Here is a 25,165-nt window from a genome sequence, read left to right on the forward strand (position 1 = left end):
TTAACAACACACTCTCGTTAGTCTGATGACAACCTTAAGCATGTATTTTTAATAATAAAAGAAACAGAAGAGAACTTTTAAATCAAAAAATCAAATGTTGAGAATGACCCATCAGATGAGAAAATGAATAGCATCCAAACAATAAAGTGAATCACTGCAGCACAGAGCCCTACAGATTAATTTGCCCTATTCTATGCATGAAAAATGAAATAATGTGGATACAAATGATGAGTCTAACTCAGCAGCAGCCTGCTGGGAATGTAAATGCGCTTTTCTATACACTTGGTTTACCCTATTAGTCATAATGGGAGCCAGATACCAAACAGCTTAAAAGAAATGCTGAACAGAACAGAAACTGCTCATTGGTTTAATTCTTATTTTCATTGCAGTTTGCATATTTCTGGATCAAACGACCCATGGCAATTTCACTGAGTAGCCTATGCAGAGATGTATAGTCATTTTGGAATTATACTTCCATCATCTTAAATGGCTTAGCAGGTTGATTTTTGGTGTGTTTTTATTGAAGATGAAGATGTATCCCAATTCTAATGAGAGCAATTAATGCATGCATATTGTGAGATTAACACGTGGTAGCCAATCAGATCCTTTTATGTGGAAAATTGAGGTTGAAAATAGACGCTTTTTAGACCAAAGAAAGCAATCTCTCTGGCCATTGATCTGACTGCCTGCCAGCTGTGAGCAACTTTAAAAGGCCTGCTGATAAAGATGCCTCTTTGAATCGCCTCTTCTTCAACAGGAATGCACAAACATGCTTCGAACAACACACGTAAACTTTCAGAAACACAGCCCTGTCTCCTGGGATGTGGAAAACATATGGTTTGAGGTACAATTTAACCAGACACTTATTGCAAATGATAAACAAATTTATAGGAATGCATATACAAGAGCTTCTCAACAGAGCCCCGGTGTGTTTGTGTGTGCATATGCCTGAGCACACAGGGTACAGTAATTGGCGACCTGATAAATATTTGTGCAGAACCTCCTCAGCAGGAGAAAACAGAGAGGCATGCTTTCAACGTTAATGCCTTCAGGCTGCAGACCAAAAATAATTCAGGGATGGAGCCCACTTACATGCTTCATGTCAACATTTCAGGGGGCCTGGAGAGATGATGATGATGATGCGTCAACAGAAACATTAAAATGTAATGGGCTGTTTTGGAATAACTGGTTATGGGTTTTTACCTAGGGGAGGACCTGATAAAATAAAAGGCATAAATAAAAGAAATTTGCACAAGAAAGAAATGCAAACAACAAAGAAGGTGAAGTCACAGGTTTGGGTCAAAAACAGCTTCACAACAAGTAGCTTTAATCCAAACAGACACAACCAGACAAAGTTTTGTCACATCCCATCCAACTTTAATGGTGCTTTGTCAGGAGTATATAATCTCATTTGTGAAATCCATGTTCTCCCTAATGATGAATTCAAACACTGAATTGATTCATTTTAGAGTAATTGGAAATAACCTGAGCAGCGGTGCTCAGTGGAATGCCACTACAGTAAACAGGGAGAGCCATCTGTCGCTCTCTGAGAGAAACAGCGTGGAGACGGAAATTCAGCCACAACTAAAACATATTTCCTGACTAGGGTAGCAACTAATGATTATTTTTTTTATTGTCCATTAATCTATTTTTTCCTTTCTTTGCAATCTGTTATCATTTACTCAACAAAATGCCCAAATTCCCAAATATCTGTGAATTTTCCAAAACCCAAAGATCTTCAGTTAGCTCTCACAGAAGACAAAGAAAACAAGTAAACACTCACATTTAGAGAAGATATAAACTGTGAATATCTTGACATATTTGCTTAAAAAGTGATTAAAACAAATAATCGGTTATTGAAGTTGTTGCTCTTTAATTTTTAGTCGCTATCAAACGAATCGCTTTTTAATTTCAGCTTTAATTCTAACAGAGCTTTGTGTGCCAAATGAATTGGCAGAACAGATAAGGGATAAGACAACATCCTGACTTGACCTGACAGACTGCATATGTAGGCCCTACAGTGTGCACTATGTTTGGTTTCAATTAATAATTATTCAAGACTCATGTGACAGTTTGACCTCCAACTCCTTCTGTACATCCTGAAAATGAAAACGCAAAGTACTTCCGAAAGTATTTCCCGATGTTCAGGATGCTTTCAGTCCATCATTCATGTAAGAGGTCTGCGTGAGCTACATGACTCGCAGAAGAGGCAATGAGTTCTGCTTATCCTCCGCTCCACTGGAATGTCATGCTTTGAGTCCCCTGGATACAAGGAGGTGTTCTGCACTTCCTCAAAACTCATTTTCCTCCATGCCTCGTCCATTCTCTTCTGGGAGTGGGTTTATACTGCAACCAAGGCAACAATATGTACCAGCAACAAAAAAAAAAAAAAAAGGCTCCGCTACTAAGGCAATGAGGCATTTTAATAGGATGAGCTGTTGAGGAGGCAACAAGGCTTCCTCTCTCTGTCTCACTGTCTGTCTCTTCCTTTCTGAGAGTTGCACTTGTTTGAAGTTTGGACTCAACGGGGATTTGAATGATTTTAGGTGAAAATGAAGGGTTAGATGTGTAGAGAGGAGGCACGGGGGAGATGGGGGAGTTGGGTTCTTAAAAGTCTGATCATTATCTGCGCCTCCTGTTGCGAAGCGGGCACCACAACACCCAGGCAGTGGCCTTGAAACACCCCACTTGGGAGAATTATACTAAACACTCTGTCAGAGCTCATTTTTTGTCTCGTCGCAGACGCGCAGTAAATCTTTTTCACTCCTGAGCCCAGTGTGTGTCATTAATGGAGACATATATCCTCCATCACATGAGAGTCTGCTGTTTCAGGCTTCAGACACCCTATCATCAGACCTCAACGTAACTCCATCCCAGCTTACGGTGTCTTGTACTACCTCAGCCAGAGTTGAGAAAATCCTCTTAAGTGAGCTGCTTGTTGCAAGTACCCCAATTCTGAACCTACAGTCTGATCCTCTCCAGATGCACATGATGCAGATGAAACCTCCTGTAGGTCCATAAAACGCAACCAGGACGCAATACTTCACCCAGTCCATAACACAAATTCTCTACTCTGACATATGGTGGTGATAAATACAAGAAACCCACTGAAGACGTGGAGAGTTCTTATGGTCTAATTCCCTACAGTCCATTTCCTTTTCTGATGGAAAAAACAATAGAGTACTTTGCTGCATGCAAAGTTATGATGAGGGGCCCATGTGAAGGGAAATGGGGGAGAAGAGGACTATAAGAGGGAGCAATAATAGTGAGGGATATCCTCATTAGCCAATTCCTCTCTTGACTCCCGAGCCAATAAAAGCCAGTCTCATAATGTGCTCTTAACCCAAGTCATGACCTAGACATAGGAAATCCATATTTAAACGCCGTCCTCATCAAAAATCATCTGGGAAACAAAGACGGTTCTGAGCCAGTGGGATGGAAATAGTTAAATGAGCACTTTGGCTTTCATGAATCTAATTGGCATACAGAGACATACCAGTCTCAGTGATAGGAATAATATCATCTCAGAGGCAGAGTGTCAACCCGGAAAGCAATTCAATGCTTAGTGTCATGGTTAAAGTACTCCTCAGTTCTCCTTGAATTGGCTTTCACTTACTTGCTCTGTGAAGTTTCATTCAGATAAAGCTCGCCTGGAAAATTTAAGTGCAGAGGAATGTCGGTTTGAGATGTAACCTGTCTTTGAATTGGCATCTTTCTTGCAGCTCCCTTTCCTGGTTCTGCTCCACTGCCTGTCTGCCCATATACCTGCCTGCCCGCCGTTCTGCAGGCTCATTCTGTCTGAGGAGGCAGTTTGCATCAGGGGCCACATGGTGATGGCACCGCAGCCATCTGCCACCCAAACTGAAGGAGTGCCATAACCAGCTGGTGTCCAAGGCATCACTTCTGTCACCTCTGCTAATAGACCTAAGACACACAGGGGTCAGCTGTCATCTGTCAACTCTGACCCTTAATGAATGCTGCAACATGAAATCAGAAGCACACCACGATGCCCTGCTGGTGAACCACAACCTTGGAAAGATTTCAGAGGGATTTAAACAATACGGGCCAGCTTCCTCTGCCCCTGTATGGACATGAAAGTGGATACGTGCCGCCCAGCTGTACTCGCTGCACTCTGCGCAGCCAAATTCAGGAGTGGAAACTCTTTCACAAGTCAAAGTCCACGGGCCTCTGTGGCTCTGTCAGTTCATTACTGGAGATTGCATTCCATTACAAAGCAAAGCAAATAACCAGAGTCATTATTTATTTATGGCCATTACCAACCACTATAGAACAAATGCTGCCAATGTGCCAGTAAGTTCCTCCCAGCTCAGGTCAGTTATTAAGTGCAGATCAACTCAACTAAAATTCTACAGAAAACAGAAGACAAAATAAATCAAACACTGTAAAACACTGCAATAAACATGGGTTACATTACTTAAGGTTATAAAGCAATTAGCAGTATTTATTTGCTCTTTACACTATATGCATCAGTCATGTCTCTTTGAGCTGGTTTCAGTATTCTTTTTGCGACTGTTTGTTTTGATTTATCATATTTTTTCCATCTTTCCTTAATCTATTAATCTAGTTATACGCTCAATACAATGATTAAACATTCTATATTAATCCACAGCTAATCTCAGCTGTGTTCCAAAAAGCGATGTCATAAAAATGTTGTGAATTCCCAATTTGCGAGTGAGCGCTGTGGGCTATTAGTATACCATCATTTGAAAGGATAATGAGGAACTGTTAGATCCCTGCCACTGTCTGTGGAAACATCACTGCAGCGTGCATCTTCTCCAAATGTAAGAGCAAATCCTCCCACCCCCCCGGCGCTGATATTTTCATCTGGTTCTGGAACCCCAGGAGTCCTTGCCATGCCATGATTAGTTCTTTTACTGGAGGAAGTCTAGTGAGGAAGAGGAAGAGAGAGAGAGAAATGTGAGGGGAGTGAGGGGCTGCCTCTCCCTAGCTATTGTTTGGACACAGTTCCTCTCACGCTGCATTGACCACAGACAGGGCGTGGCAGAGGGAGGCCAGGCGGGGAACAAGGGGGGTGGGGGGGTGGTATTCGGGTGGTGATGGATACAGGGGGAAGGTTACAGCGCATTGCATACTTTCTCTGCATGTGGACAGGGAACAGGAAGGCGGGTGGTCCCTGGAGAGCGTTACAGAAAGGGAAAGAGCTGGAGTGGGTGGGATTTTGCCCCTGTAGTTTGGCGCTCTGTTCCCAGCCCTGCTCATGTGCACGATGAAGTAATGAGAGACCCGGGGCCTCTGACAAACTCAGGCCAGATGGGGAGAGGATTCTTCCCCACAATTACTCTGCAGCAAAGAGCATTAGAGCCAACGCAGCTTCTCTTCTACAGAGAAAAGATAATCACTGGGTCTTTTAGGAGAATACTTAATCAACGCTGTTTTACAGCACACTGTACAGGATGTCTTTAAATATTTCAGCTGTGTCATCTTCCTCTGCCCCTGACTACAGTATCCGAGTGCACCGCCGTGCCTCAATAGCACCTACAATAGCGTTGCAAAGTTGCTGATTCTGGAAGTACTTTTTAACAATCCATTGGAAAGTTTCTTTTAAAAGATGTTTTCAATGTGCCTCAACACTCTGAAGAAACATAGAAAAGGATCATGACTGTTGCTGACAAGGAGGAAAAAAGGTGACTCTTTGTCCCGAGTATAGCAAAAAGCCTTTAATATTTAATGGCTGACACCCCAAACAATCTGACAATATCATAATGGCCAATAGTGTTAATTCTTTACATTTTTTTTTAGGATTTTCTCTCTGGCGTGGTGGGTGGTTGTTGATACAACCCAGATTCCAAAAAGTTGGCACACTGTGTAAAACATAAATAAAACAGAATGTGATCATTTGCTAATCTTTTGTGACATAAACTCAATTGAAAACAGTACAAAGTCAATATATTTAATGTCTGACCTCATCAGCTTCATTGATTATTCTAAATATTTGCTTATTCTGAATCTGATGCAGGAAAGGCTCAGTCGATCACAAGCGAGGATGCAGCGAGGTTCACCACTTCGTGAACACATGATTGGATAAAGGATGTGAGTACATAGACTCAGGAACAGTTTGTAAAACTGTTGTCAATAAACACAGTTTCCCACCTTGTTTTTGGAATCAGGGCTGGACTAGAATAACAATGAAGAAGAATTTTACAGGCAAGAATCAGAACTGTGGCTCATTTAAAACACGGTGCAATTGGAAACAAGCACACAGCTGTAGTTGCCAAATTCATCCAAAATTGACCCCTAATCCAAAAGTGCATATTCACGTTTCCCTAAGGGGATTAATAAAGTAGTTCCTCTTCTTAAACTGCTGAATATTTCATCGGGTTTTAAAGGATAACCTTTAGCTTCCGCTCACTCTTCTGGCGGCACACATACCAGAATTTCCCGCTCTGAATTGTCTCCCTCATTGCGATTGGTAACTTTTATATCTTATATCGAGGTTTCTCTGACTGAACCAGACACTTTAAAACACAGTGCTCATCTTTTGTTCAGCCTGGCGAATTTCATCCCATCTAAGTCCTGGAAGTTCTCCAACTGCAAGTCACCAACATTGTCTCTGCCAAAATGACTTTTACTTCCATAACCCTCAATGTCCCAAATAACTTCTCCCACTATGTAAAACCTATGGTTCTCACTTTAAGACCCTTATTTTGCCTTGACTGCCACCAACTGTGATGCTATGGTAAATTCATACACATATCGCCACTGTCTCCCCTCGTGTTCACCACACCCTTCCAGCATCACCCTTCATGCTGTATGCATCTCCAACAGCTGCTTCATGGTTGTGTTTTAGAGAGGTTTATGGATTAGTATTGGCAGACTCCCATGAGTCCGTGATGAGCACTTTCTCACCGACCAACTGCAGGGCACTGATCTAACAAGAGCATAAATAATGTAATATCCCATAAGGTTAGCTTACATTGATTTTAGAGGACAACATATTTTTATTCAGCCTCTGATCCCTCAAACAAATTGAGTGCAAGGTGGATATTTTTTTTTTTGCTCACAAGTCAGGCGGACATGAGGTATGGCAGCAATGCAGTCGATTGGTCAATGTCGTTTAAGAATGTTAAACAAGGCCTTGACATCAATGTGATGGATTAAGAGGAAGGACCAATAATAAAGGGGTGTCATCGCCCCGGCAATGAATACATTACTGTCAGTGGCTTGAATAAAAAGAGGCAGGTTGTTTGTAACAGTCAGCAAACGACCTTTCCATCATCACGCTCTAACACAAAGATAAGACAGAGAACGGGGAAACAGAGATACAGTACGCCGAGAAAAATTACAGAAAATGCACAAGAGCCAAATAGAAAAACTGGAAGTTGTCGGGTGGTTTAATCTCTTGCTCCTCGCAATTAGTTTAGTAAGAAGGACAGACTCCAAGGCCAACAGGAACAGCAGGCTGAAGTACTGCGTTTATAGCTTTATTGGACATCTGTCAGAGATGTTATTGAAGCTCCACGGGGAAAGAGCACGAATTCTGACATTTTGGCACAGTACAATATATTTACAGGAAGTCACTTCATGCATATTAAAAGCGTTGTCTGTGCGGCTGCTTTGATCCTGCACAGGGCAGAGCCAACAAATGGACTAACAAACAGCCTGGCCTTGAGAGGGATACACACCTAAAGAACATTTAATCTCCCTAAGCCACTGGACGCTGACGCTGGTTCATCACACACCAAACCGCCTAACCCGATGGATCTCCCAGACGAATCATCTTAAACTTAAAATCTTAAAAAAACATCCTTAAGCTAGGCGGTTCTCAGCCTCATCCCTCTTTATGCAGGCGAGGCGAGGGCTCGGCTGTCTTAGTTTGTCCGTGGAGAGTGGTGGAGGACTGTGTGGCTGTGTTTGGTTTGATCAGTCACCTGACTTCTGGCCTGGCCTCTGGGAACAGGAAGTATGACATCACTGATCTGACATTCAGGAATGTGGGAATGTCAGGCTGCCTGTTCACACTGCTGGAACGAAGCAGAGCAAGCAGGATGGACACAACAGATAACTCACTGCAGCTGCGTTATTCCAACAATAAAGACTAAACACTGAGGCTGTTTTCAGACCAAGTTCAGCCCTGCGGGGCAAAAAATGCTAGCACCCGTTTGAATGAGGCCACTCCTTTGACGCAGGATGGTCCAGCAAATAAGTTGAACCTCACCCAACTTTTGCTGCAGTGCAATGCAGGGCGATGCATGGGCCAATCAAATGCATGCAAGCGTATATTCTTAGATCTAGCCTGCTATCCTCAGAACCAGAGATTAAATGATTGCCATCAAAAACATTCATCTGCTATTCAATCTGAACATCCTGGATAATATTTTAACATCTCACTGGCACCCAAAACATGCCCCCAACAACTATAACAGTAATAAGGTCCACATGTTCGTTTCAAAATGTAGCTTTCTCATTGCGGTTTGACCGTTTTTGTCCACACACAAACGCAGTTTAAGGTCATTGAAGATGGACCTTTTAGAGAGGGTGAAGATATTCAGGCTTGTGATGACTCTGTCTTCTCCTTTGTTTACATGAGATCTTGGAAGTGGCCAAACAGTGCTAATGCTAACTTTGCTAACAGGACTTTTTGTTAACACATAAATGTACAGTTACTCCTGCACTATATTGAGGAGCAGAGGTGTCAGAATGACGTACAATCCAACACTCCCACAACAAAGACCCCGCCGCCAACATCACCGGCTTGGGACGAGACCCAGACGGACCTCTAGTTGCTGTTTTCAGGCTTTCTGGTTGGCCAGCATGGCTATAGGGTTAGGGTTATATCACTGCCTGTTGTTTAGGCGTGCTCTTGACAGCACTTCAAGTGTGAAAAAAACAGTGCTAGTGTGGCCAGGATGTTTTTGAGAACGAAGGAGAAGAAAACACATTTTACCCTTGTATGTGTGGACTTGGCATAAGAATGTAGAACCTCTGGTTACTTCACCATCCCCACAGGCCAAGAAGAGCTATTCAACTGTAGCTTGAATCTTGTGAATTACTTACTTTTAACAGCACACAAGTGACGCAAGCTGCCTTGCTTTGTGGGTACCTGGAGACTGAAAGGTATATCGACTGCGCAGCAGATGAGGGCCAAATCAACCATGGTCGATATTTGAATACCTTGAACGAGAGCTTCCAATTTGCACAATATAAACATAACTGGACACTCGTGGGGGTTCCTTTATTGTTAATGAGCGCACCGGCTGAAAAAGCAGCAGCAGCGACAACCTCTATTCCTCTCTAATTATTTTCAGCCATTGTTGTTGTGATTTGTTCACTGTGTGCTGCTCACCTTCTATCACATCCTGGTTAACTGCCCCACTGTGCTGCAGGACTTGCAAGACAATTTAAAAAAGAATTTATGGATTAAAATCCAAAATCGCTGTATGCTACGTTTCCCGTAATGTAACTTGACATCATTATTAAGTGTTATTTTCTCAGCAGACCTTTTATAACTGATCATCGCGTGTGAAATCAGTGGAGTGCCCCATTAATTGCGTCTTGAGGACACACCGCATTAATTCCTGAGAACGTGCACAACCACCGCTTTGGGGGAACGCCGGATCAGCCTGGTCGCCGTGATTCACATGGCAAAGGCGCAGTTAAAAACAAGTACATCAGCGCTCTAAAGCCACATTTCACATACATTAGCCTTTAGGGCTAGCAGCTGATATGAGGAATCACTTGCTGCCAAAACACATATGCTCAATACAGGAAGCCTTTTAATGGACACTGACAGCAAGCTGCTTGGTAGGGTATGATCTCAATCACCCCCAGGCCTCTAAACATATCCAAGCCAAATGCAGAACACAGACACCTTGAGACCAAAGACCTGCAACATGGGGTCTTTTTCCAGTTGCCTCTCAACTACTTCAGCAAGCCAAACTTTCAGTATGTGCAGGTGATGAAAGGATGAACCTGTCATTATCTCACATGCTGCTGTAAGCTCTCAGCTTGCCATGGCTAATTAGTTGCTCAATAAATTGATCTGATCATGAACATTTTCGGTTCCGCTCACACATCAGGGCAACAGGCACGCAAGATCACAGGGACTTTCCCCTCCACACTGTTGTTCCAATCATGAAATAAAACTCATCATTAATGAATCCAAGATGTCAGCTATATAAAAGTAGTGAGAAGGTTTAATTAGACACAGGCCATCGTCTTACACAAACTGAAGCAAACATAAAAAAGCTATAAAGGTTGCAAGTAAGCGCATTTAGGCATGAAGCAGCTAAATATAGACAGTGTTTTTAATTTATAGTCTCTAGGTTATTACTTAAAGGAAAAGTGAAATTCAAAAGTATCTGGTTTCATGACATTTGTAGCTAATGAAGCTAAAACGCCACGGTTTGAGCAGTCTCTTGAAAACTTCAGGTTAAAGCTCATTTCTCATTCATCACATCTCTCTCCCTGTTAAGTGATGGTGCCATGGTGTCGCAAGCCCCCGTCAGAGCTGTTGGCATACAGTTCCTGGGCCTAGAGCTCAGTTTTGAGACTCTGTGCCAGACTCGGGGAGAGAGCCGAGAAGGAGCCAGAGCTGGAGGGAGCGCAGCCCCAGAGGAGTCCAGCTGCTGCCTGGGAAACCAAACGTGGACCGGCTCTGGCCCACGTTCTCTCTAACCTCAACCCCTCCCCTCTAACAACAACACTCAGTCTGCCTCTTGTTCTCTTTTCCCTTTTCAATCTGCTGCCTGTTCCACTGTCATGGTGTGGAGTTCGGGGATGAATAAATCAGTGGAGGAACGGTGGAATGATATGAGCCAAGCCGCTGCACATTCCCAGAATACTTGCCACTTTTGATTTCAAAACACTCACACATGTTCATGTTCTCACTCTCTCACACACACAGAGGCAGTGGATTAGGCGTGAGTGCGCACACAGTCACACACACACACACACATACATGCACATGGTCTCACTCACCCCGGTAGTTGAGGCTGTCATCGTGGTGGTTGTGCTGGTGGTGGTTCTCCACGGCAGGAGGGCTGCTGGCACCCAGCTCTGCCAGTCTGCGGCTGGTGGCAGAGAGCTCGGACCGGAGGTTGGTCACTTCCTGACTGGCGGACTGGATGGCCCCATCAATCCTCTGTGCCAGCTGTTTGTTGTCTTCCATCATTTTAAGGATTTTCCCCTGAGGACCAAATCCACACAGAGCAGCATGATGTCAAGTGGAGCATTAGAGGGGGTGAAGCTAAGACCCTTTCCTCTTCCTCCTCTTATCCCCTTCTTCTCTTCCTCCTCCTCCACCTGTGCTTCTTCCCTCACAGTTTACTTCGCACATATAAAAAAAAAAAAGAAGCCAAAAACGCCGGTCCCTCTTCTGTTCTCCACTGAGCAGCACAGAGATTTTGTCTACCTGTTACTGCATAAAGAATAACGTCTGTGTGGCCAAGCACTACACAGTCAGAGAAAGCATGTGTGTGTGTGTGTGTGTGAGTGCAGGGCAAAGAAGAAAGAGAGTGAGCGCAGGAGAAAGAGGAAGAGGAAGAGAGAGCGCAAAGAGAGGAGAGAGAAAGAGAAAGACAGAAGAGGAAAAGAGATGCAGCCCAGCAGGCGGAGGGGAAAGTGAGCGCTCCCGCCGAGGAGAATGTGCTGTGAGCAGCTGCTCTCAGAGAGGACCCAACACACACTGAGATGACATGCAGCCTTTTAAATGGATTGTACCATGTGCTGGAGGACCAGGGGAGAGCAGGGGGGACGCAGTTGGACTGAGCTGCTCTCCAGCAACTCTCTAACTACAGAGTGTGTTGTGTATCCCACACCCTATGGAGTCTGTAATGAGTTCGCAATCGGGTCTGTAATGGGGGGAAAGTAGAGATTGTTTCTCTTTACTTCTTCCTCTCTCCATGTCCCTGCACTCAGAGCTTGGCAGCCGTATTGAGCCCTTTGACAAGCACTTGTCAAGCCCTGTATATCTTTTCCCTCCTGCTCCCACAGTCCCTTCCTCCCTCTCACTCACACACCCGCTGTCTCTTTGTCTCTCCCACCCCCTCTTTTTTCACCCTTTATATATTCATCTCTTTGTCCTGGGAATGTTCACCCCCACATCGGTGGAAGGGGAAGGGGGCTGGCTCAAGGCGCCCAAGGGGAAAACATTTCAACTCTGAGAGCAAACTTAGCAGAGGACAGAGGCACAGCCCTCTAATGGGCTAAACACAAAGAGGAGAGGCCCGGAGAATTACAATTGAGCTGTGGCGAGAACATGGTGGAGCTTTACTTTGATCAAAAACAGTTGGAAGGATTATATTTCAGCTTATCCGTGGGCCCAGAAAACAAACACCACCACCATCAATTCTTATCTGTACAGCTGTAAAATTCCATCACACACAAAAGGTTAGAGACGGGGGGTAGGCCGTTCATCTTAACTTAAAACAATCCCGGATATTGCTGAGCCATCACAACTTTGAATCTGCATTTGACATTTCATTTCCCAAGTAAGAAAACACATCCTGTCGCCTGCAAGAAACTGAGGCAGATGAGTGATACATCACTCAGATGCTGTCATCTGAGGCCCTAGTGATAACAGCTCAATGCTCATTGGTATTCACACAATGGCAGACAGAGACAAACAAAGATGGGACAGCAAGCAAGCGAGACTGATGAGCGAATGAGACACACGACTTGTTGGTTAGGCTGGTAGTTTGTTCACCACAGCTTGCTTTACGATGGAGTCCGTACAGCAACGGCGTTACAGATCAGATGACGTGTGTGACCATCAGCCCATTAGTGGGACCTCTGGGACAATGTTCCAGCTTTGGCCTCAACTTTAATCTCAGCTGTCAGAGAAAATAGTGATGAAAACATAAGTGCATCATGGATTTTTCTGAAGCAATATATGTCAAGTAAAGGTCTCTGTAACAGCACGCCCAGGCATGCACTAAATTATTGTATTTCCTAAAATTACAAACACTGAATTGTGATCTAAGTAGTGCTGAAATGATTAGTCAATGAATTAGTCTGTCAACAGAATAATATGACAGTTTTATATCTCTGTAAATTAAATATCTTTGGATTATGGACTGTGCACAGACAAAACAAGCAATGTGAAGATGTCACCTTGTTCTCTGGGAAACTGTTTCTTTGAAATTTTTACTGACAGACAAAAAAAAAAAAAAAAACTCACATCATGTTAACATGCTCACAATGGCTATGCTAACTTGTTGATGTTTATCATGTTCATCATCTGAGTTTAGCATGCTAGCTAACATTTCCTAATTAGCACAAAACACAAAGCACAACTTGGACTAGGCTGATGGAAAAGTCAATAGTTTCATGGTTCATAAAACAAAGTGTTGGAAAATTAAAATGTTGACATTATGATGGTCCTAGATAAGAAGTCCAGAAATCACCAATGTTACCATCAACGGCTGGGCAACGTGGATCTCTGGACCAATTTAACGGCAATCCACCCAATAATTGTTGAGGAATTTCACAAGAAGTCAAAAATGTCAATGATGACCAAAGACTACAGGGTTCATCCTCAGGAGACCTTGATTGTCTGTACAAATCTTCATGGCAAGTCATCAATCTAATGGCTGTCCAGATATTTCAGCCGGGACCAAAGTGGTGGAGCGACTGAGAGCCACGCCGCTAGCGTCACTAGCTGCAGCTGTAGATGAAAGGTTTTAACCTCTCGTGCACCACAGACACGGTATCATAACGATGCTTCTCTTGTTGAAGGCCTCTGTTTGTTCCTCAATCGATCTGTGACTTCTATCAGCATCTTTGCTAGTCAGCTCACAACCAATCATACACAAACATCACATGTATTACAGTTACTGTGGAAGCCTTCTACACCAGGAGTGGTCTGTTTGGTCACATCACATGTTAGCAGATCATTATCACAGTCTAGACAGTCACATCATTGTCCCCGATTAGTGCGCTGGCCCTGATTTGTAGCTGATTAGCAAAGGACAAATGTAGCACAGCCTGCAGCACAAGGCAGGGATGAGATCTGTTTCAACTTCTTTCCACAGAAGGATCCTGCTTTTCCAAACTTAAACACTTAACTTAAACAAAATGAAGGCTTCCTTCATGTGGAACCACAACCAGAGTCCGCTCTGAGCTGTGAGAGACAGGGCTCTCATACGCTCAACTGTGGAATGCAAGAAAATTAATGATTCTTCAGGTCAAGGGTCGGGACGTGTCCCAGATACACATCAATAACCAGAGAAATAGTTTGAGGATACATAATCGTGTGTGTGTCCAAAACACACAAAGTCCTCCCCTGTCTCCACAACTGGACTGAAAGCATGTACAGTAAGGCCATGACAGAGACCTTAGCCCAGTGCGGGGACTCGGCTGACTCCCTTAAATAAACCAGTTCTTCCATCAGTGCTCCTATGGATTTGGTTCACTTTTCCAAACTTGGCTGAGTGTTTGCACTGTTAGTTTGCTCACTTGTTTGATGCTATTAATGGGAAGTTTAATTAAGTGTGCCGAGGGTGTGCAGTTAAAAAGAGGTATTGATAAACAGTCACCATGACTGTCTGCCTGGGTTAATTGAATATCGACTAATCCTCCACACACTGAAATGCTTTCCATTTTTTCCCAATAGCAAAGTGATATAATGCCCTGCTCAACTATTTATACAGGTCTTATCGGGGGCCTGGGGAAAATATCCACTCCACTCCACTGGACCTACTAATGTCCATCAAATACATCAAACACTATGAGAAAAAGAAGGCTTTATGAGTTCATAGGAGGAGCTGGGTCAGGTGGAAAATTTATCACTAGAGAAAAATTAACTCAGCTCTCAAAAGCAGAAAAAGCAATAAAATGGGGTAAATATTACTTAAAACGAGCAAAATTATCTGCCATCAGAACAGGACATTTTCACTTATCAAGATTTTTAAAACAAGTTATAAAATCTAGTCTAAAAGAACCCACAGTTAGCTTAAAAGTAGTGCAGCCCGACTGAAAACAAGCACATTTGTCTGGATACAAAGAAACTCTGACTTTGACAAGCAGTTTTGTACTTATCAGTGTTGATCAATCAGCTTTATAATTCTGGAAGTTCTAGTTTCAGCATTAAGTTACTCAGAACTAGTAATAAAATCTCAGTAAGAAGTTATAATATCACATTACGATAATTAAGAACAAGTGAGAAACACTAACATAAAAACTGCCTGGTAGGAAAATAAATCTAATCAGGAAAAAAACAAGCACATATTGTCTTGAGCGAAGATATTTCATCTTACTTAGATTTCACTTTTGCAGTGCAGGAGATGCGTCACGTCACCTGAATGATGTGTTTATTACGAGTGAGCCACAAAGAAATCAGCAACCGTGTTTCATAGAATAATTTCCACCTGAGTGACGATGTGAGAGCAGGAAGATCCATCAAAGTGTGAGGGAACGCTTGACTCACAGACCTCAGCGCTGTGCTGGTCAAGGACTCTTCCTGGAGGCACACAGTGCAGAGTTAAGGCTTTCACATCCACAGCTGCACATTTGGTGAGGAGCGATGCTTGAAAGAGAAATCGAATTGTTGAAACTAAGACGTGTGGTGCAACCAGGCTCACTCAAGGGAAACTCCCATGAGTGAGCGCAGACTGCAGGGTCTGAACGCAGAGTAACACCTGAAGTTGTGGCTGTCCGTTAGGACTGAAGCAGAAACGCATGAGTTACAGGATAACTGCAAACTTAGCCACATGCTACTGAAGCCACAATGTCATAACTGTACTCCAATATAGATTTACTCCAGGATAAAAAGACAGGAAGCTAGAAGACGGTGTCCTTACATAATGCATGTTCACCTCACCTTAATTATATTACATCAACTCGTAATTTAAGGGGTAACACAACTCTGACTCCCATTACCACCTTATAAAGTTAACGTGTGTTCGCAGACAGCTCCTGAAGCATGTCTCAGAAAGACCTTTTTGTATCTGGTCTTGTGAAATAAATACTTTTTATTTGATTACCAAACAAAACCTCATCCTTAATGATTAAGACAGATCTGAAATTGAAATATTTGGGGTTCATTCCATGGTCAGCTAATAACAGGCCTCTTTGCTTAATTGGCACTGGGAATGACAGAAATTCCTCCACTAGGAATGAGGCCCCTTCAACAGGCAGGAATCATCTCCGGAGGGCTTTATTGCAGCCCACCGCTGACGTTATGGCTCTTTATATATTCCAGCGAGATGCTTTAGAAACACATGTCTTAGCCTCCATATACAGTCGAGCTGCTCTGAATCCAAAGCCTTCACTGAAAGCTGTTCTGAATTTCTAAATCGCTGTATGTCAAAATGTTCAGTCTGCTGGGGACTGAAACACAACAGCAGGTTTCACGACATTTTATTCTGGAAATAAAGGCTGTCTGGATATACACAGCAAACTGTCTGCAAACATCAAAGAGTACAAGAGCTTGCCTTCTTTACTTGTAGACAGGTTAATTGGCACCGCATTTGGATTTTGCTTTTGTCTGTGCACCATCGGTGTAGTGCTTGCATGTGTGTGTGTGTGTGTGTGTGTGTAACCAAGCAAATTAAAAAAACAGAAGTAAAGCATTGCATGAAAAGCCGGAGAGTTTGAGCGTCCTTATCAAAGTTAGAAATTGGAACAAGTGTTTTCTGTGCCACTTCACTCCCTCTTGCTTTCTTTGGCCGACAATCGTGACAAACAAGACACTTCGGACAGAACTGGTCTTTGCCAGTCGGGTTGAATACAGCACCGCTTTCCCTCAGCAGAAAGGCAGACCTGACGCATTCGTACATGTGCTAACGTGGTGATTGATTTTGTGAACTAAAGGAAAGAATATGTGCTGATGTAACGTAAAAAAAAGGTCATCAAGCATGAATTTCTTGACAGCAACAGAAAAAAGGCAGAAAGCTGAGTTTCTGTCACTGTGGTGAATGTTCGCACAGAATGCAGATTTCTAGAATGCAAATGTCACAGTTGGAGGAAAAAATTTGGTATTTATGTCTGTGCAAGTGACGGGCAGAGAAAGCCTTTCGCCCCGAGTGGCGACACCCAGGAACAGAGGGTCATTGATGGAGTAAACAGTGAATGGCAGCGAGCGGAAACTCAACTCTTTTGCTTTGTCTGTGTTCTCTCTCTCTCCTTCTCTGCCCCTTTCGATCTCTTTCTAACTCTCTTGCTTCTTTAGCTTTCAAGTTAGTTTGTTTGATAGTTAGGAGCTTTAATGTCCATGACGTGGAACATTTGACATTATAGAAATCAGCTGAGTGCAGAAGCGCTCAGAGGGAAAAATAATCTTTCTAAATCTGATCTAAACTGGTTTCTCTCTTGTTTATGACTTAAGAACAGGTGAATTCATGTCTTAGTTTCATAAATTAAACAATTAAATGAAACAAAACACGGGACAGAAAACAATTTAGATCAGACTTTAAAAAATGGATCAGCAGAGATATTTTCTCACTTGCCTCTCAGGGCTTTGATTTCACCACGAAGCAAAAATTAAAGCTGCTATAATCAGCATTTTTACATTAACAGTGGGTCACATGATTGTGTGTAATCTGAAAAGCGGCTCTTATAGTGACGACCCCGCAGGGAATTATCACTTTACTCTGCAGTTCCCCTCATACTGAGCATCTTTTAACTCGTTATTTTGGTTTGAATCCGCACAACTTCAAGTTTTGCTTCAATCTCACTACTCTCAACAGTGTTGGTTTAAACCCACCTTATGCTACCTGCCCAGCACCAAAAAGCACACAACATTAACAACTAGCTGGTAGTCAACATTTAGCAGCTAAAGAGCCAGATATTTCCTTTAAATCAGAGCTGAAATAAAGGGAATAAGGGACATGCATTCATCAGGTAGATGAAAAAAGGACCCCAGCTAAATGTTAATGTTGGAAAGTGTTGGCTGGTTGTGGAAAACAACTTCATAACGGTGATGATATGTCAGTGTTGAGTTCACTGCTTGTTTCTGCTGCTAGATAATGCAGGTTTAATAAACAAGACAATTGAGTGAGGACAGTCATCCAGAACAACATCAACAAAGAGTTAAAAAGTTTAAAAGTGAAAGACAAACAGCAGATTCAGTTGCAAAAAGTAATTAAAAATTGCAGAGGAGCTGGGAGCAAAACGTAGTTTGTGAAAGAAGTAAAAGAAGCTGCATTCAGTGCCCTGGAATAACTGCTGGAACAATTTGCTGCACACTTTTTTGGTCTATAACACCTCCCTGAAGTTAAAAGGGTGCAAAGAGTACAAAGGATCACTTATAATCTGATCTCGTGTTTAATTTATTCTCATTTAGTTGCATGTGGGGCTTCAAAGTCAGAGAAACTGACTTTTTGAGTATTAATAACATCTGAAACAAGGCACTTGATCATAAGGAGTACTTGTCATCCTTTTAAGGTGAGCTATCAAATGCACCTGTCGACAGTCCAGTCAGCTTCTGACGTTGCTGTAGGCACTGTGGTCTTTAATCTCTGAATGCTCATTGATAGCAGGGTGCTATCAACAGGTTGCTGAGCAGTAGAAAGCAGCAGCAGCGCCACTGCAGCTTGAACTCAGGTTTAAAGGTAAACTCCTACCGCAGACGCTGGCCTATAGAGGCAGAGATAAGACCGGGAGAGAAGCACCTATTATCTGTTGTCAAACTCAGCACGTCTGCCACCCAAAGGCCTCGCCAAGTTGCACTCCAACGCCTTGCAGCCATGTCCTTCTCCCATCTCTGATAGCCTGGGTTATAATAAACAGTTTGACAGCCTCTCCACTTGGAGATAACAGTCGACAGGGTTGCGGATGAAACACGGTGCCAGATGCCTTGATGAGTATCAAGATAAAGGCTTGTCTGCAGGACTCCAGGGGGAATCGAAGGCAGAGAGGATGCAGGGATGAGGGAGGGGGGCTATGATGAACTTCAAGACCTGGGGGATGGGAAAAATACATCTGATGACGGAAAATAAAACTGCAAAAAATGACATTCCTCCACCGTTTCACATACCTTCCATCCACCGAGACCCATTTCTCTTCTTGCCTCATTTCCCCCTGATGTCTCTTCTGCTCCCTGCTGGCTGTTTTTTGACACTACATCTCCTCCTAGAGGTGCTTGGAATCCATTGCCGGGCCTCAGCCCATTATGTCTGCTCAATTGCACTCCGCCCCAGTCATATTTTTGTCTTGAACGTGTAGACATGCAGAGCCGAATGTGGCAGTCATCGATCGTGACATGTAGATTGTGGTCAGATCACATACGGAGCCGGCGTTGATACTAAAGGGGCATGTTTTGCACACTGCATTACACACTCAGCTACTTTGCTGCTGCCTAATTGAGTTCCTCACCCCTGTCATCGTTCTCTGCTCTCTTCTGCAGGAGGAACAATTACACGGTGATGCTGAGAGAATGGGAATTGTGCCTATAGCTCGCAGGGGAGATGAGAAAGCTAGCTGACACTTTTATAACTATCAACATAATTAAAGTGTCATTTGAATGAGTCCAAGTGACATGGAATCATTGGAGTAGCTATCGTGGCAGCTTCATCACAGTCCTGAAAATACAAAACTACAGGTTACAACTATTGACCAGCTGTTCAACAGAGCAAAGGAGCTGTCTGTGGATAATGCTACGGCAGAGGATATCTCTCAAGGTAACACATTTTCTACAACACACAGAGAACTTCATTCATCGCCAACCTTTCCTCCATCCATCTCTCTCTTTCTTTTCTTAGCGCAGCAGGGTGATTTTCACAGGGCAACTGCAGTGGAAATCACCCTGACAGAGCTCTCCCTGTTGATTTATGATATACGTTTAGTTATTTATTGGCTAATCATGGCAGACTGCTGAGAGCAGGTTAGAGTACACCTCCCTAGACAACTGGGCAAGCCTCGGATGAAGAGATGAAGGGGCCGAGCTGCTGTTGAGCTGCTTTTTCTCTGAATAACTCAGAGTTTAGGAGATGCTTGATTTTGAGGCTAAACATTTCATCTCCAATTAATATAAGAAATGGAAATCATTAAAAGGAAGAGTCTGCCATTCTGCTTTCTTGCGCAAAGTTAAAGGAGATGATTGATAACCACTCATGTCTGTCAGGCAGCAGTCTGTTAGCTTAGCCTAGCTCAAAGAATAGAAACATGAGGAAACAGCATGGCTCTGCCCAGAAGTCACAAAGAAGAAGAAGAAGACATCCTTTATTAGTCACACACACAACATGCAGAGTTAGGGAGGGAAACTGCACACGCCATGCTTCTTGTGAAATTCTTCTCTGCATTTGACCCATCCTTGGTCAGTCCTTCCTCCGCGGCAAACTCCACACAGAAAGGCCCTTTTTCCTCGAGCAGCAGGCACCAAAGGCATGGTGGAGGACACACCCCCAGCACCCACAGCGGGAATCAAACCGGGACCTTCTAGCTGTGAGGCGACAGTGTTGCCACCGTGCCACCTCAGTAATACAATCCACCAGCAACTCCAAAGCTAAATAAACACATTGTATCTCATATGTTCATATTAAGAGTACAGACATGAGGATAGTATTGATCCTGTCAAGAAAGTGTATTCACCAAAACGTCAAGCTATTCCTTTAAGTGACCAAAGCTGATGAACAGCATGTAGCAAGCGATCCCATACAGGCCATATACGCTGCGCTCTGCAGAGAAAACACTCTGCATTTTAACAAACGGGAATTTTCTGCACCAAAGCAAACCACTCCCAGGTACACTGTAGCACTGCAGGCAAATAACTGACAGGTTTAGGGGGGAAAAAGCTGTGCAGTACTGAAGACAGAATAATCCATATCTGACGGAGAGCGGTTTCGGTACAGTGTATTGATAAGGAGCTTATCTGCTGAGCCTATTGATTAAGAGACTCATCTCACTATCATGTGTTCCCACTCTGGAGGACAGTTCCAATGAATAGTAACACTAGAGACAATAATCACTCCATCATTGCTTTATCGCTGTCCTCATGCATCTTCTTATCAAAAATGCATATTGCAAACAGTTGCACTTGTCCAGTTACTCTCTCAGGAATGTCTTAAAGCTTGACATTTTTTGCACAAGAGAAGAATCTCAGAGAGAATCGAAATATCTTAGAAAACGGCAATATAATAGAAAAAATCCTTTTCTTTTGTTCAAGATACAATAGCAATCTTGTGGCACCCAAGAGAATTTAAAATTGTTCCCAAGACCCACAAGTCGCTATGTACTGGGAATTACTTTCTTTATTTGCTAAAGCTAATACTACAAGATATGAAACTTGTTGGAACATGTTGAAAAATGAGCAACAAGGGAAGCGGAGAGGAAGATAAATAAGGCAGAGAAATTGAGGGGCACTGAGACAGTGTGAGGGAGACAAGGTTGGAGCCAAAAACATGTGAAGTTGCGAAGTCATTTATTATATTTCAACATTTATCTCTGCGAGAGAGAGCCGAGTTATCAGAAGGACTAAATTGAAAGACATTCAAGCGTGCAGTAGAGAGTCAGTAAAAGGAACACTGACGACCAGACCGGCAAAATCTCTCTCAGTATTCTGGGCTTAGCATACTGCTCTGCATAGAAAGCCTTTCATGCCCATATATGCACCACACACACACACACACACACACACACACTCACCTGTACTGGCATACATATGCACACAGAGATAGCTCAAACATTAAAATGCAAAAGCAATTAAACGCAAGTCACAACAGTGCTGAGGAAGTGCCAACCTGACAGTAGGACTTTGATTATTTTAATTAGAGCAATATGGCTGACTCATCTGCGAATATAATTGAAGGAAAAGGAGGATCATTTTCCAGACTGCGAACCTGTTTTAGACTGTGACTACAGTTAGAGGGTACAACTGCTTTACATATGCTTTAGTGCAAAAGGCCAAAGCACTTATGCAAATGTGTTTGGAGAGACAAACTGTGCTGATGAGATACTTTTGTATTGTGTCTTTTGTTTAATGGCTCCAACTTATTCTAATTGTAAATGTATGTGATTTAAATTTGTTTAATAAGCTGGCTCCTGCAGGAGCTGAGAGTTGCATTAATCTGCATGCTAAATTAGTTTGTCTGAATCCAAAACTTGTCTGGCTCAGGGAGTTGAGCTCTTGTAAGGGATTATAACAGGGTATTAATACTAAGATCCATGGAAAGCAAAACAATGTAATGTTCCTTTCTGTTTCTAAAAATTTTGCATGTGGGCAAACTAATTACCACAGTATCATTTTACAGTCGTTCTGAATAGATAAAATATGCTCCAGAGTATGTACCCAAGCAGTTTCCTACAGACATGCCCCTGTGTGTTTACCGTCCTTGGTGTTTCAAGTGTTTCTAGTTGTAATTTGTTAGTACATCTAATACAACTTTGTTTGTACGTGTGTCTGCTGTCTTTCTGTTTGCATGTGAGATTCTGTCAGGGAGGCAAACACCCAGTCAGATGAAGTAAAGAGGGAGTGAAGCAGGAAGGTGGAGGACAAAAAGAGTATTTGTTGATCACCATAGCTTAAAGCCACAATCAAAAGGCAGTTTGTTTGCAGAGGATAACAATCAGGTTTTCTTCAAGAGCCATAAAAACCGCCTTTCATTAGACAAGCCTTTGAAAGCTTAATGGTCACCCTGCTTCTCCCTGAAGAGACACCCCATGCTTAAAGATACACCACAGATGGGGTGGAAAGTACAGTGAAGAGCTTTTACCCTTAAACACACAGACACACAATTGGTAACCTCTGTTACCAATTGCATCACTTTGGAAAAATATACAAAATGTTCTCAGCGCTTACATTGCTGAAATGCATCAACTCTCTTTCTAATGTCAAACAATGCGATGGAACAGGCATCATGTGTCACACTGTAAAAACTCACCTACTGCATGTTTGCAAACATGTATATTATTCATAGAATTGCTGAGTTGTTGTTGAGGCCCATTTTCTGCTCTACTGTAATATTTTCTACCTCACATTTTCCTTTTCTGCCATCCTTCTCTAACCACACCACTAAACTGTTTTGCCGCATCGATTTTGAAATAAATGTTACTGCTGCCTGGATTATGTTCCCCGAATGTTTTTCCAGTTCTGTATCGCACAGACTGTTGAGAGGTAGTCGGCGTGGACGCAGGGTGTACAGAGAGCACCAGAGATGAGGTTTAGCATCAGTAGTTCTGTATGTGTTGAGGTTTAGGCTACTAAAATGTTTGGATTGCGGTTAGGTCAGTGAAAGGTTTGGTTATGGTTGGAAGTAATCATGGTTTTGGTCAAATACTGAAAAATGTCAAGTCTCATGCTTCCAGTCAGTGTCAACATTTCAAATATTTAGCTAAGACCATGATCTTCCCTAAGCCGAACCAAGTGCTTTGAGCGCCTGCAAATAACCACAAAAACGTTTAACATGCTTACTTCATGACAAGTGGATGTTGATAAGAAGACTGCAGCCATGTCAGCAGCTGTCTGAGGCTGCACAGTGGTGCTTTGAGCTAAATGCTAATGTCAGCATGCTAACATATGTCCAGTGACACTGGTAATGTGCTCATGTTTAGCATGTCCACCATCATAGTTTAGTTTGTTAGCATGTGCTAATTAGCGCCGAAAACAAGGTGCAGCTGAGGCTAACAGGAAGGCCATTGATTTTGCAGGAATTTGGTCATGATACACAGCAAGGGATGATTAAAATGTGGTGGTGGAAAAGTTTGGGGATAACCAACATCACTGGGATTCATCCTCTGACGACCATGAATGTTTGTGTGTCTGAGCATCCAATAATTGTTGCCATATTTCAGAAAATGGTAGAGAGACCAACATAACCACCCATAGCAATGTGTGACAGCTAAAACATGATCCAGGAAATATTACAACATGTTAACAGTTTTTAATCATTAGAATATAAATGTACTTTTCAGGGTACAGTTGAAACTATATTCTGATCGAGAGCAACTATTTCTGCAACTATTTTGATAATAGATAAAATAAAAATTTGCTTGAGCACCTCAGATGTGAGAATTTAATCTTTTGTTTGTCGTACGTGAACTGAATATCTCTGGATTGTGGACAAATTCCACTGCTTATATAAAGCCAAAATATCTGTGCTTCAAAATGTAAATGCACGCTCTGACTTCAGTGTTATTCCAGGGTTTGAATGTTTGACACAGTTTGATCTGAAACTAAAAGAAACTAAACTGCTAAAAAACTAAAGGAAGCAGCATGTTGGAGGGATTTTGTTTAGAGCAGCAGCTCTCAAACTGTTCCAGACAAACAATTTTCATTACATTTTTCATGCTCCAGATCAAACATGGCTTTAGCATGCTGCCGTGCATGTTAAACAGGGACAATTGAACTGATTTCAGCTTAACTGCAAACCTGCTGAGCTCCACTTTGCAGGAACCAGGGAAGGTTTTTGTAAACATGAATAAAAATGTGAATGTCCAGACTAAAAAATGACTTGCACAGTCCGTTAAATAGCATTCTGGGTTAAAATATATATTTTTAGGACTGTCATTGTCAGCTGCCACACAGACAAGGAAACCTTTTCTAATGTTGTGAGTGACATTTTAATTCATCTTTAAACAATGAAATTAAGTGAATTTAGACCTCGCAAGTGACTCCGTGGGTGATTTACATAGTATAACAGAAATATTAAGCCTCACCTGGCCTCCAAAGAATAATAATTACAGCTCTTTCCAAAAGCACCTGCCTGGCAGTTTATGTCAGGGTTGCAAGAGGACAAGCATCACATTAAAATATCTTCTGTGGAGTTCATTAAAATACCATCTGTTCACCCAAAAAATCACAAAGATTCATGACAGAGCAGAACTGCTCTCCAGGGAATTGTAAAAAAAAAAATTTTAAGATTCAGTAATCTGGCAACAGCGGTATTACGATGCATGATTATGCATGCTGATAGGCTTTCAGCTGAGATCCCTGGAAACACGTTCACACTGAAGCAGCCAAACTGCAATAAGTGGAGCATCCAGGCAGAGCAAAGCGCTGCAACCAGCCGGCACCACACACTAACAAATTCATACATGAAGAACCGCAGGAGAGCGTAAGAGGATTGAGAGTAGGAGTCGAGGAGAGCAATAGTAATCATACTCATGAATACAAACAAGGCTGGGAAAGAACAGAGTCGCACATTAAGAACATGATTCATTACACGAGACGACGTACACAGCACAATCAAACCAACTGCTTCCAGTTTTAATATAAGGCTTACAGAAACACTCTGAAATTGGGTTTTCATTA

The 25,165-nt window shown here is 42.6% G+C and overlaps 1 protein-coding gene across 5 annotated transcripts in view; it reads right to left on the minus strand.

Annotated features, from left to right (window-relative positions):
* The window catches only part of kaznb (kazrin, periplakin interacting protein b), a 111,334-nt gene that overhangs the window by 56,101 nt on the left and 30,068 nt on the right, over positions 1-25,165 (minus strand). For 4 of the 5 annotated variants that reach the window (XM_076760566.1, XM_076760559.1, XM_076760592.1 and 1 more), the window contains exon 4: positions 10,960-11,167. In XM_076760566.1, the coding sequence (XP_076616681.1) occupies positions 10,960-11,167 (208 nt within the window). Of the gene's footprint in view, positions 1-10,959; positions 11,668-25,165 lie in introns of those variants that run through there. The other variant, XM_076760574.1, reaches the window with a different exon arrangement.

This window comes from Chaetodon auriga, chromosome 2 (assembly GCF_051107435.1).
Source record: "Chaetodon auriga isolate fChaAug3 chromosome 2, fChaAug3.hap1, whole genome shotgun sequence".
NCBI classification, from domain to species: domain Eukaryota; kingdom Metazoa; phylum Chordata; class Actinopteri; order Chaetodontiformes; family Chaetodontidae; genus Chaetodon; species Chaetodon auriga.